This window comes from Mirounga leonina, unplaced genomic scaffold, assembly GCF_011800145.1.
Source record: "Mirounga leonina isolate KUSES-001 unplaced genomic scaffold, KU_Mleo_1.0 Mir_165, whole genome shotgun sequence".
In the NCBI taxonomy this organism is placed as follows: domain Eukaryota; kingdom Metazoa; phylum Chordata; class Mammalia; order Carnivora; family Phocidae; genus Mirounga; species Mirounga leonina.
Genome location: NW_023270415.1, coordinates 7,259,829 through 7,274,423, shown reverse-complemented (window position 1 = coordinate 7,274,423; position 14,595 = coordinate 7,259,829). Strand labels below are relative to the sequence as shown.

Here is a 14,595-nt window from a genome sequence, read left to right as displayed (position 1 = left end):
TCTTTCTAACATCACTGGTCTAAAGTAGTAAATTGTTTTAATTTGCATTTCTTTAATGATTAGAAAAGTTGGGCACTTCCCTGTGTTAGTCATTTGGATTTCCTCTTCTGGATATTGCCTACAATTTGGTGGGAGGAATAAGAGGAGTAATGGGGGACCATCTGAATTTTCTCTCAAATGTAGTCAGTTATTCTGATATCATTTGCTGAAAAACTGTCATTTTTCTACTGATTTGAAATGTCACCCTTAACATATACTTATTTCTCCTGTGTGTTTCGTTTCTTTTCTTGGATTTTAATTCTGTTGTAGAAATAAATCTGAGCAGGGCACCTGGGTAGCTCAGTCAGTTAAGCAGGTAAGCATCTGCCTTTGGCTCCAGTCATGATCTCAGGGTCCTTGGATTGAACCCCACGTTGGGCTCCCTGCTCAGTGGGGAGTTTGCTTTTCCCTCTCCCGCTTCCCCTGCTTGTGCTCTTTCTGTCAAATAAATAAATAAAATCTTAAAAAAAAAAAGAAAGGAAGAAATCCGAGCAAGTAAGGGAATGTAAATGATCCAATCTATTTGTTCCTTCTTATATTGGTAATTTACTACTATAACTTCTAGATGATGTTGATGGGGGGGGGAAAACTTTTTCTCTACACTCTTAGGTTCAGTAACTGAAGCCTTTTAAGTTGAATTGACAAAAGACAGATTAACAAGAGAAGAAGGCTTATTTCATATGTATATGTGTGTGGGGGGTGCTCACAGAAACTATGAGAAAACTCTAAAGAGTTGGAACACCTGGCTGGCTCAGTCAATGGAACATGCAACTCTTGATCTTGGGGTCATTGAGAGCGAGCCCCACATTGGTCTTAGAAATCACTTAAGGAAAAAACAAAATAAAACTCTGAAGAGGCAGTCAGACAGGGAGGCTTATGTACAATCTAAAGAAAGGGAAATAAATTTGTGGAGAAATAACAAGACAAAGGAAAAGGGTTTTGAGCTTCTAGGTGTAGTAAATTGGGAAATGTAAACTTGTGGGGGAACTAATGGAAGGTAAAACTTATTTTGCAAAGTTTGTGAAATTCCACTTTGGTTCCAACTTTCTTCTTTGTGGCCGTAACACTTCTCCAGAAGAGATTTATGGCAGTCTTTCTTTCTTTCTTTCTTTCTTTCTCTCTCTCTCTCTCTTTCTTTCTTTCTTTCTTTCTTTCTTTCTTTCTTCTTTCTTTCTTTCTTTCTTTCTTTCTTTCTTTCTTTCTTTCTTTCTTTTTCTTTCTTCCTTCCTTCCTTCCTTCCTTCTTTCTTTCTTCTTTCTTTCTTTTCTTTCTCTCTCTCTCTCTCTCTCTCTCCCCCTCCCTCCCTCCCTCCCTCCCTCCCTTCCTTCCTTCCTCCCTTCCTTTTTTTTTTCTGGAAAATTTTGTTTATTTATTTATTAAAGATTTTATTTATTTATTCATGAGAGACAGAGAGAGAGAGAGGCAGAGGGAGAAGCAGGCTCCCAAGGAGCAGAGAGCCCAACGCAGGACTCGATCCCAGGATGCTGGGATCATGACCTAAGCCGAAGGCAGACGCTTAACCATCTGAGCCACCCAGGCGCCCAGAAAATTTTATTTATTTAGAGCAAGAGAGCATACACATGCCAGTGTGAGCTGGGGGAGGGGCTGAGGAAGAGAGGGAATCTCAAGCAGCAGACTGTGTGCTGAGCATGGAGCCCAAGACAGGGCTAATCTCATGACCTTGATATCCTGACCTGTGCTGAAACCAAGAGTCAAACTGAATCAATTGAGCCACCCAGGTGCCTCAGCTGTCCTCATTTCTTAGAAGTTTCTGTTCTTAGATAAAGGAAACTCCTAGAGGGCTTCTTTCTTTCTCTATTGATTCTCAGTGGCCTTAACACAAAATAATCATATAACCAAATGGCATAATTTGAGGTGGTATATTCTGATCCCCTTCAATGTCATACATTTGGTAGGGCTGGTACCTTCAATTACTGTATTTCTTTTTTAATATTCCTGGATTTTCCTGCATGTCTATTCTCCCATGTTTATGAATTTTAGACTAATTTTATAAAATTAGGAAATTTGAGTTATTAAAAAATAATTATTACAGTGTAAGTTATTGGGATTTTAATTGGGAGTACATTGTATTGGTAGTAATTCTGAGCAAATTAATAAACTTATAATAGTGCATCTTCCTATCCACTTACTTGACTTTTTTGTATGTTGGTGGCTTCATGCTTTGCTGATATAGTTCTGATATATTCTTGCTAAGTTTTGCCTGAATATATTTTTTAAAACTTCTACTGTAAATATTTTTTTCCATTACTTATTCTAACCAGCTATTTGTAGCTAGAAAAACTATTCATTTTTGTATATTGATTTAGTAATTAGCTATATTATAGCCTAATTTTCTTGTAATTTTTAAATAGCTTTTGTTAAATTTTCCCTTTGTGTAACTGATGTTGGAAACAAAGGCAAAGAAAACAATTAAATTTCCTTACTGCCTACAGCCCATTGACAAGTCCTGGAAACAGGTATAGTGACTTTCCTCTGGGAGTTCAGCTGCCTCCATGTTAAAATTTTAGCTTAACATTATCCAACCCCCCAGGATCCTGTAAGTCTACTTTAACATATAAAAATTCCTTTGGAAACTTCCTTCATCTCTACGCCCCTTGATACATGTTAGCAATCATCTCCCAAGCGTATGACCCACTGATACACATCTGAAGGGTCTCACGACTAGGGCTTTACTATACAGTAATAGATGACATTTTCCTAACAAATGATACATACTAGGGAATATGTCACGTTCACAGTAAGAATCACAGATAGTTTTTCTCTATTTATATCACAACCAAATACTTAAAAGCCTGACATAAGCACGTGTACTCCAACGTGAAATGAGTCACATTACCATTTTCAATAAACCAGCATCAACTTAACATTTCTGAATTCTCAGCGCTCAAAACCACGATGTCATAAAAAACAGTACGAATAAGATCCCCAATCCTTCAGCATTCTGGTGATCATGTGAATTAAAGTGGAGTGGGTTTTTTAAAGCCTTTTGTTCACCAACTTCCTTCCCTATCTTAAACTACTCCCTAAATATCGTATACATCCTTTAAGTTTCTCCACTGAATTGTGACCTTCCGAAGGTCAGGGCATTTTGCCTTTAAGTGTTTCAGTCCCTTATCCCCGCCCAGATCCTACCAAGCGTTTGATATGCTTTGAGCTCCCCTCAAACCCATGACAGGAAAGAGGCCCGTCCAGTCTCGTGCTTAAATCAGTACAGTGTCAATATCCGTCAGTCATAATTGCGGATCCTCGATGCAACTCTTTTCCTTTCCCGCTGAGGTTTAAAGCGGGAGGGGAATCAACCCCCAAACTATACACCGGCATAGCCCCGAATGGAAATAAGGCAAAACCTTACGAACGAGTACACTCCGGCCTTAGGAAATATGGGAGTATCTGGGGCTGGATACTACCGGCTTTGGGGATAATTCTTTTCACTAGGGGGCCCCGAGGCCGGCAGCGCGGTGCCTGGAGCCTTCCCTCGGGTGGCCATCCGCACAGAGCACGCGCGGGCCACGGGTTACGAGGCACGAGAAGGTCAGCTCCGTTCGCTTCTCGGTCGCAGCCAATTGGGCGTAGCCGGGCATTGTGACGCGCCGAGGGAAAGAGCGGCAGGGGAGGGGCAGGCTGACAGGGCCTCTGAGCGCCCGGGCGCGGAGCCGGCGCAGAGCGGCGCGGCGCCTCTTTGGCGCGCACGCGCCTCAGCGCGCGCCCGGAGGGGCGGGCCGGGACTTGCCGCTCGCACGCCCTTGGGCAGCGGCCGGGCGCCCGTTGTCCGTTTTGCTTACGACGCGCGCCGTCAGGGGAGCTGGTGTATGTGCGGCAATAACATGTCTGCCCCGCTTCCCGCCACCGTGCCCGCCGTCCGGAAAGCCACCGCTGCGGTGAGTGGCGGCGGCCAGGGTTCGGAGGGGCCCGCTCGGCCCGCTGCAGGCTACCGCCTCTGGCGCGGGGTGGCATCGCAGGCCGGTAGGCGACCGGTGGGTGGGGGCCCTCTGCCCTGCCCTTTGGGAGGGAGTGGGGTGCGGTGGGGATGGTCGGCTCGGCCCGGGCCCGTATTGCGGCCGGGGGGGAGGATCCGCGTCCCACTCCCCGCCCCCCAGGCAGCCCCCGAACCCGAGTCCTCTGCATTGCGGAGCGAGTGCGGCCCGCGGGACCCCCGGCCCCCCCCCCCCCGTCCCAGCGTGGAGGCGTTGGCGTTAGTGGAGAGGCGCCCTAACACGAGGTGACTTTAGAGTATGTTTCTGTCGCGTTTGTAGATGAGAGAATCATTTTCTTACCTTGCATTCTTGTTCTAAATTAAAGAAGTTGGAAGATTGCGTGTCTCACAAAATCAGAGGTTTTTTGTTTTTTTTTTTAAGGAAACTTGTGTATGAGGATCTCAAAATTTTTTTTTTCCTCCCCCCCCCCCCCGCCCCCGGCTCCTTTTTGCGATGGAAAAATTTACAGCGTTTGTGAGAAATTTTCATGGTTTGACTCGAAAGAGACAAACTTTTTCTTAGAATGTGGTTGGTGATCATTTGCACTTAAGAATGTCTAACTGGTGGGCGCCTGGGTGGCTCAGTTGGTTAGGCGACTACCTTCGGCTCAGGTCAAGATCCTGGAGTCCTGGGATCGAGTCCCGCATCGGGCTCCCTGCTCGGCAGGGAGTCTGCCTCTCCCTCTGACCCTCCTCCCTCTCATGCTGTCTCTCATTCTCTCTGTCTCAAATAAATAAATAAAGTCTTAAAAAAAAAAAAGTATGTCTAACTGGGACCTCCTTAAGTGCTAAAACGGCACATTAATTATCTTAGGAACTCAAGGAGAGAAGTTAAGGATTTTTGTCATTTAAGAGGTCTGGAGAGATTGATTAACTTGCTGAGGGCAGTATTCTGTAATTCTGGCATCCACCTTAACCAAAGCTTCAGTGTATAACAATTCTGTGTGGGTTTATTTTGGCATTGCTTATTAATTTTCCCTCTTCTCTTATAGGTGATTTTCCTTCATGGATTGGGAGATACAGGGTAGGTACCCTTATTAGTAACAGTAATGAAATGGGGTTATGCAACTCTATACCATGAAATGTTTATTTAAGAACTCTAGGAATGTGTAAAAGAAGATTGGTAGTCCTACTTACAGTCCAGGAATAAGATACAACCTTTTCATTTTTGAAAACTCCCAGAATTTTTCTCTCATCATCTTAAATTTCTCATTTTCAACTCATGTTTCTGGAACATGTCAAAATTGCAAACTCCTTGAGTTGCTGTGGGTTAGATGCCAGAGATGGGTGGAATGTTGCACACGGAGACAGTTTGCAATTGAGAGCTCTCTACAGCAGTTTAAATTTCAGGACAGGTTGAGAAGTAGTTGATTTTGATAAGGAAGAGTAGTAATGTGAGGTATACAGCATTCTGATTGAGTACTTCGATATTCCCTTAGAAGAAAAAATCAGTTGAAGTGCAGGGGAGGCCACTTGAAGATTTATTTGCAGTCTGATCAAACAAATTTTGTTGTGCTAACTTTAGATAATATGACTTATCTTTCCCTTAGGCTTTTTCTCTGTTGAGATGTTTTGTTTTTAATTTAAAGCCGTGATTATCAGAGCGCCTAGCTGGTGAGCTCAGTCCGTAGAGTGTACAGCTCTTGATCTCAGGGTTGTGAGTTCAACCCCCACATTGGGTATGGAGCAATAACAAGCAGTGATTTTCTATTTGAAACTTGGGCAAAAGTTGTTGTTACAAAATTACAGAACTGGAGGAAAACTGCGGATAAATAAATTTTGATAAAGTAGCCAAAAAACTATTAAATCTTCTTTACAAGGAGGCATTGGGCTAGATTGTTAAAAGTGATTCCTAATATTCTTTAATGTCTAAGTGGAAGTATATGACATACCTTGTATGGAGTTAGGGGAAAGGTTGCAGGACTCTTTTGGCAATCAGGTAGTCCTGTGAAAATGACAGACCTAGGGGCGTCTGGGTGGCTCAGTTGGTTAAGCATCTGCCTTTGGCTCAGGTCATCATCTCGGGATCCTGGGATGGAGTCCCGCATCGGGCTCTCTGCTCTGCAGAGAGCCTGCTTCTCCCTCTCCCCCTGCTGCTCCCGCTGCTCTTCTCTCTCTCTGTCAAATAAATAAAATCTTGAAAAAAAAAAATGACAGACCTATTTCACTATTTATTTAACTAAAAAGAGACTTAGCAAAGCTCTCTTTTGCAACCAAACCCTTCTTAATGCTGAGTTAGGGCGGAACTTGCTACCCTGTAACTTTCCAATCAAGGAGATCCAGGCCTGAATAATCAGTCTAGGAGAAGCAAGCTTCAGTGTAGGAAGGTTCTTTCTGGACGCCAAATTAGCCAGATTCCGTGGACTGAAATTAAAGAGTGAACATGATGAAGGAAATGAACAACGTGATTAAAAATATTAATATTAAGATTAAAAATACCAAGAGCATCCATGGCTTCTTGACTAAGAATTAAGTTTATATAAAAAATTAAAGGTGTCCAATTCTAAAAATACTTTGTGAGATAGTACTAAAGAAAAGCTGACTCGGGGTTCCTGGGTCGCTCAGTTGGTTGAGCATCTGAATCTTGATTTCCACCTCAGGTCATGATCTCAGGATGGTGAGATGGAGCCCTGCATTGGGCTCCACACTGGGCATGGAGCCTGCTTAAGATTCTCTCCCTCTCCCTCTGCTCCCCACCCATCTTTCTCTCTTTCTTTCTCTCCCCCTCTCTTAAAAAAAAAAAAAAAAAAAGGCAAGAAAAAAAGAAAAGCTGACTCTAAATTTGTTCTGTCAATACATGTTGAAATTCAGAACCAATCTGACAAGTGGCAATTTTATGTTTATATTTGTCAGGTTAACTTGGAGGATGATGGGGATTAAGTGATTCAGTTTGTTGCTATTAAAATGGACAGCTTTTGCCATTTTTTTGGTTAAGGTTCTTTTTTGTAGAACTAGCCAGGGTGTACTGTCTGGTAACTTAGGTCTTGAGGTCTGTGTCTTAGATTCCTCATGAAAAAAGTGGTGGCCAAATAAGATTGAGAGACCTGTATAATTCTATATTATCAATTCTAATATGTAATTTTCCTCATATTTTTATGTTTCTGAGATTGGTACTCATTTTACTACATGTATGTTTATTGTGGTGGTGATTTTTTTTTCCTTAACCTATTTTTTCAGTGGTTCCCCTCATATTCTGTCTTAGTGTCTAGGAAATATGATATGGCATATTCTCCTCTTGAAAAAACTTACAGCATATGCACTAGCATGTTTAAAGTTCTGAAAAGTTCTATTGTAAAGAAACATGACAACCAGAGTGTTCCTAATAACATGTATAATAAGCTATGAAACTAATATTCAAATAAACATATTTTAGACTATACTGTATGGCATGAGATCACAGTTTTCCTTCTAAAGTAAAACTGGCTTCTGTTTAGGATTATGAAAATGTTGTATTTGTATTGTAAAAAAATTCCAACTGTGAATATGAGAATAATTAGTTGAAATCCTAGAACCTAGAGACACTTGTTTTTGATAGCATTTTAAAAAATTTTATTTTGAAATATTTTCAAATTTATGGAAGAGTTGCAAGAATAGAGATTCCTCAATACCTTTTACCCAGATCCACTAATCTCTTTGTTTATTGAATGTGTTACTATGTTTGCTGAAATCCTTGAGAGTAAATTGCAGTTACCTTGATTTTTCATTACCACACTTTAGCATGCATTGACATTTTTGCAGAGGTTAAGCTAGTCCCTAAGTTTAGGTTTGTTTGCCATTTCCTCATGATTAGATTCATTAGATTAGTTTATGCATTTTTGGTACAAATACCGTATAGGCTATTTGTCCTGTTCAGGGCATCATGTCATGAGACAGATGATAGCCTTTGTCCTATTATTGATGCTAACTTGAATCACTTGATTAAGGTGGTATTTTCCAGGTTTCTCTACTGCAGTTATTCTCCCTTTGTAGTTAAAAAGCAAGTTGTAGGGAGATACTTTGAGACTTTGCAAATTGTATGTTAAACTTTTACCCAGTATTTTCAGCATCCATTGATGATTCTTGCTTGACTCAATTGTTAATATGATGTGATTTTCTAAGTCTGTCTATTAGTTTGCCCCTCCCCACTTAATACAGACTATAGATTTATAGAATGGGTTATATTCCATCATTGTTACTGTGTTTTAAAATTTTTAACTTTTTCTTTTAAAATAACTTCAAATTTGCATAAATATTGCAGAAATAGTATTTAGATCTCCTCATACCCTTTCCTATTACCCAGATGTGAAACATTTGGGCATATTGTAGAAATATTGCCTCATTACTCCATAAAATTTTATTTTATATTATTTTTTTTTTTAAGATTTTATTTATTTATTTATGAGAGACAGAGAGAGAGGCAGAGGGAGAAGCAGGCTCCCAAGGAGCAGGGAGCCCGATGCGGGACTCGATCCCAGAACCCTGGGATCATGACCTGAGCCGAAGGCAGACGCTTAACCATCCGAGCCACCCAGGCGCCCACTCCATAAAATTTTAGTATGTGTTTTGTAAGCACAAGGACATTGCCCATGACCACTATCATCAGATTTCTTGGTTCTGTCACATTTTCTTGGTTTGACCCAATCATGTCCTTTATGGGCCCAGGATCCAAACCAGGATCACACGTTGCATTTAGTTATCTTTCGTGGCCTTAGTCTCCTTCAGTCTAGAGCAGTCTTTCCTTGTCTTTAATGACCTTGAGACTTTTTGAGAATACAGGCCAATTACTTTGTAGACTTTCCCTCAGTTTGGGTTTGTGTGATGTCTCCTTCTGACTTAAGCCTTTTTGACAGGAATATCACAGAGATGTTGCCGTGTTCCTCTCAGAGGATTGTATCAGGTGCACACTATGTTGATTTTTGTTCCTTTTACTGGTGATGTTACATTTTTTCACCTGGTTAAGATGGTGTTTGCCCTGTTTCTCCACAGTAAAATAAATAAGGGTATTTACTTAAAAATATTTTGTGGGGAGATGCTTTGATACTATGAAAACATGTTTCTCACCAAATTTTCACCCATAGATTTAGTGTCCATTAATTATTTTTATCTGTATCTATTATTGTGATAGTTCCAGATAATCTTTTTTTTTAGTGCCTTTTTTTTTATTCTTATATTAATCCCCATACATTACATCATTAGTTTTAGATGAAGTGTTCCATGATTCATTGTTTGTGCATAACACCCAGTGCTCCATGCAGAATGTGCCCTCCTCAATACCCACCACCAGGCTAACCCATCCTCCCACCCCCCTCCCCTCTAGAACCCTGTTTGTTTTTCAGAGTCCATTGTCTCTCATGGCCAGATAATCTTTTAAAAAAATCCTTCATTCTAGATTTATTCATTGGCCACTCTCCCTTCTCCCTTATTTATTATGTATGTATGTATTCATTTATTCATTTTAAAGTGTCAAATCAGGACAGACTCTTGGATTGCTCTTTTACTCTGAGGGTTACAAATTGTTAAATCTGTCATATTTTTGATGGTCACATCATCCTACACTTGGCTATCAGAAGCCCCTCCAAGCTGCTCTTATGTCTTTGAGACATGCCCCATCATTCCTGGAGCACTTTCTTGCTTTCTGGTGCAGCGAGATCTTTTCCGGATCATCTTATGTTTTTTCTGCTTCAGTCCTGGGACTCAGCCTTTTTTTTTTCAAGAGCCCCGGTTCCTTTTAGTAGAGAATATTTAGGAACCAAGATCTGAGTGCTTTATGTGCTTATTGCTAGAATCATTACTTCTAGATCCTTTCAGTGGACAGAGCCGGGAGTGTAGCTACATTAACATACATGTGTAGATACACATCTATATCAATTTTGATATCTACATATATTAAAATTAGGAGGTGTATACTGATTCCTCCAGTTCCACTCAGCACCAGTGGGTTTATTCTAGCCTTCCCCCTTTCTGTATTTGTAATTCTATCAGAAACCTGGCTTCTGTTCTGGCAGTTCTGGCCAGTAGTGCACTTTAGCATTGCCCCCCAACTTACCCCCCTCCCAGCTGAATGTGACACCTGAAAGCTCAGTTCCAGTTAAGGGGAGCGGGAAGGAGAAAAGGCGAGGTGGAAAGGTTGGCCCTCTTCATGTAAACTTACCCTTCCCTTCATATATTCCAGGAGTTACTGGTCTGTGTTACCAATCTATGTGAGATTTTTCTAGGCTGTGGAGATTGTAAAGCTTAGAAGAGAAAGTTTCATAAGAAAAAAAAAAAAAAAAAAGACTAAAAAACACCAAAAGTTTCAAAGACAGAAACTGGTTAAGTAGATTAAACCTTACTGAGAGGGGTGCCTGGGTGGCTCAGTCGTTAAGCGTCTGCCTTCAGCTCAGGTTATGATCCCAGGGTCCTGGGATCGAGCCCTGCATCGGGCTCCCTGCTCCGCAGGAAGCCTGCTTCTCCCTCTCCCACTCCCCCTACTTGTGTTCCCTCTTTCTCTGTGTCTTTCTCTGTCAAATAAATAAATAAAATCTTTTAAAAAAAAATTTAAAAACCTTACTGAGAGATCAAATAAAGAGAGGATTGAAAATAATATTGAATTGGCAACATGGGTATATTTTATGACTGTTCATTTGCAAGTCCTTCTATAATCAAGAACTAAGAATTATAGGATGTGATTTGGGGATCATTTAGGTATAAGGACTAGGGAACTGTTCAACTAGTTTACACAAAAAGCGGTATTTGTGGAAGGATACAAGGATAGCTCTCTTGTGTATAAACTCCATGAAGGAAAAGATTTTTTTTTTAATTTCCTTCATATATAATTCACATGCTATAAAACTGACCTGAGAACACAGATATTTTCTATTTAACTTAATACTGCATCCCCAGGGCTTGGACAGTACTGGATATGTAGAACAACTAAGTATCTGTTGAGTAAATAAATGAATGAATGAGGAATTCATGGGGAAAACATATAATGGGAATTAGTCACCAAGTATATTAGTTTCCTAGGGCTGCCATAGTAAAAAAAACATAAACTAGATGGCTTCAAGCAACAGAAATTTATTCTCACAGTTAAATAGGCTAGCAGTCCAAAATCAAGGTGTCAGAAAGACTCTATGCGCTCCCTCCAAAGGCTCTAGGGGAGAATCCTTTGCCTCTTCCAGGTTTAATGGCTCCTGGCATTCCTCGGCTTGTGGCAGTATACTTCCAATCTCTGCCTCCCTCTTCACATGAAGAAATTTTGCCATTTATCTGGGTTCTCTCATTTCTTTTTTTTTTTCTCTCATTTCTAATAAGGACACCAGTTACTAGATTTAGGACCCATCCTAATCCTAGCAAATCTCATCTTAATCCTTAACAGATTACATCTGCAAAGAGCCTCTTTCCAAATAAGATCACATTCTGAGGTTCCAGGTGGACATGAATCTTGTGGGGACTATCTAATCAACTACACCAAAGCTATTCTCTCTGCCTTTTGTGCCTTTGTGGTCTCTCACTTTTCCTTCTTTCTATATATTTGCAGTTTTCTCTGCTGACACACTTTCCTTATCACCCCAAAATGGACCACCCCAGCTCTGACTTTATATCACCCCTAGTTCTGGTGTTCATTTAAGAATCTGACCCATCTTCAGGGCACCTGGGTGGTTCAGTTGGTTAAGCGACTGCCTTCGGCTCAGGTCATGATCCTGGAGTCCCAGGATCAAGTACCGCATCTGGCTCCCTGCTCAGCAGGGAGTCTGCTTCTCCCTCTGACCCTCCCCCTTCTCATGTTCTCTCTCTATCTCATTCTCTCTCAAATAAATAAATAAAATCTTTAAAAAAAAAAAAAAAAAGAATCTGACCCATCTTGGATGCCTGTGTGGCTCAGTTGTTAAGCGTCCTTCTTCTGCTCAGGTCATGATCCCAGGGTCCTGGGATTGAGTCCTGTATTGGGCTCCCGGCTCTGCAGGGAGTCTGCTTCTCCTTCTGCCCCTCCTCCCCCTCGTTCTCTCAATCTCTCTCTCTCTCAAATAAATAAATCTTAAAAAAAAAAAAAAAAGAATCTTACCCATCTTGGGTCATTTTGCTCTTAGCCCGGTAGTTGGTAAGACTCATTAGGACAGGTAGGGGAGATTCCATGACAGTGATATGCTACTGGGACACAGATGGTGATGAGTTGTGTTTCTTGTGGAATCTTTGAGTTTTTAGTTCCATAGCATATTACTTTGGAGTATGAACATAATAAAAATAGACTTTAGTTACTTTGTAGTCTTTTTCTAAAAGCACAACTGAGAAGTAAAATAGAGTGGATTTGTAGTATTTTTGGGGATATGCCTTGAAATTCACTTTTTGAACCCATAAAACCTTTGTGTGTGTGTGTCTGTTTCGTTTTCTTTTTCTGTTTCTAATAATTAAGTGAAATATATCCTCATTGATGTAGGTTTCTGAACATTAGATTCCTTTTACTGAAGCTTTGTGTAGACTTTTTAAATCTTGAGGTGTCCACTGACTTTGACAATTATCAAAAGGACAAGTTGGCCATATTTTGTATAATTCAGTTATAGTCAAAGATTTTTATACTCTGTGGGGAGCTTTGAAATCATCCAGTACGACCAGCACAAATTATGGATGGGAAAACTGCAGACTGGAAAGACATTGATTCTCATACTGTAGCATGCAAAAAAGTCACCTGGAAGGCTTGATTATTGGTCCCCACCACCAGAGTTTCTGATTCAGTGGGTCTGGGATGGGGCCCAGGAATTTGCATTTCTCACAAGTTCCCAGATGATACTACTGGTCCGGGGGCCACACTTTTAAAAGCCACTAGACTGAACTGTCTTGAGACCATACTTCTAGATAAAGGCACAGTTGGGACTAGAACTCAAGATTCCTATTCCTTTTTCTTATATAAGAGTTCTTAGTATTTTTTTGTAGAAGAGTAGTTGGCAAACAGTAGGCAGCAGTTCAATTCTGGCCTGCCACTTTTTAGAAACTTATTTAATGTTATTTATTGATATATAATTCACATCCATAAAAGTCAACCCTTTTAAAGTGAACAATTCCATAGTTTTTAGTATATTTACAAAGTTGTGGAACCATCACTACTTGTTAATTCCAGAATATTTCAACATCCCAAAAAGAAATGACATACCCGTTAGCAGATACTCCTCGTTCCCTTCACAGGCAACTACTAATCTCCTTTCAGTTTCTATGGATTTGCCTGTTCTGGGTATTTCATATAAATGGAATCAGATGATATATGCTCTTTTCTGTCTAAATTCTTTCACATAGCATGTTTCTCAGGTTCATTCATGTTGTAATGTGTACCAGTACTTTTTACTTTTAGCCAAATAATATTCTGTGGAGGGATATCCATGTATTGATCTTATGGATATACCATGTTTCTTTAATTCATCAGTTGATGAACATTTGAATTGTTTCCACTTTTTGACTGTTAGGAGTAGTGCTACTCTGAACATCCTTTTGCAAGATTTTACATAAACATAGGCTTTCAGTTCACTTGAATAATTGCTGAGTCAGTGGTAACTGTTTAACCCTTTGAGGAACTCCCAGACTGTTGTCCCCGTGGCCGTACCATTTTACATTTCTACCAACAGTGTATGAGGGTTCTGATTTCTCCAGATTCTCACCAATATTTGTTATTATCTTTCTTTTTGAAGAAAATGATTGACTACCTAATGACTAATCATGTTGATCATCTTTTCATGTGCTTATTAGTGATTTATATATCTTCATTAGAGAAATATCTGTTCAATACCTTTGCCCATTTTTATTTTATTTTTTTTAAAGATTTTATTTATTTATTTGACAGAGAGAGCGAGAGAAGGGAGCACAAGCAGGGGGAGTGGGAGAGGGAGAAGCAGGCTCCCCGCTGAGCAAGGAGCTCGACACGGGGCTCTATCCCAGGACTCTGGGATCATGACCTGAGCCAAAGGCAGAAGCTTAACCATCTGAGCCACCCAGGCACCCCAGAGCACAACAGTTTTTAATCCTGATGAGTTCCATTTTATCTTTTTTTCTTTAGTTGCTTGTGCTTTTGGTGTTATTATCTAAGAAATCATTCCATATCATTGGTACCAAGCTTCCCCAGTTGTTAATCTTTTACTACATTGTGTATTTGTGCATGCACTCAAGGTCTTTGTCTGTCTCCATAAGTGTATGTATATACATATACTCATTACCTAGTGATCAAAGTCTTTTTTTTTTTAATTCTTTGACATCATCCGAAGCATGATTTTCCATCATCTCTAAATACTCTGGTGTTTCCCATACATGAGGATACTGTACATGACCAGCATACAACACTCCAAAGTAGGAAATCAGCATTGATCCAACACTACCATCCAGTCCAAAGAATCCATTCAAATTTTGCCAGCTTTCCCAATTATGTGTTTCCTTCCTGATCCAAGATCCTTTCCAGTGATTTGTGTTTCATTATGAAATAGTTTATTAGCCTCTCATATCCTTTATATTTTTAAAATGTGGAGCCTTACCTCTGTACATTCTGTAGAATGACTGTCAGCTTAGGTTTAGTGTCTCCTCATGACTGGACTCAGGTCATTTATTCCTTTTTAATTCTTTTGGTA

General features: G+C 40.3%; 1 protein-coding gene across 2 annotated transcripts in view; it reads left to right on the top strand.

Annotated features, from left to right (window-relative positions):
* The first annotated feature begins 3,740 nt into the window (after nt 1–3,740).
* Nucleotides 3,741–14,595, top strand: part of LYPLA1 (lysophospholipase 1) — a 31,075-nt gene continuing 20,220 nt past the window's right edge. Inside the window, exons 1-2 of one of the 2 annotated variants that reach the window (XM_035011156.1) lie at nt 3,741–3,938; nt 5,026–5,057. In XM_035011156.1, coding sequence (XP_034867047.1) covers nt 3,870–3,938; nt 5,026–5,057 — 101 coding nt within the window. In that variant the 5' untranslated portion in view covers nt 3,741–3,869. Of the gene's footprint in view, nt 3,939–4,004; nt 4,024–5,025; nt 5,058–14,595 lie in introns of those variants that run through there. The other variant, XM_035011157.1, reaches the window with a different exon arrangement.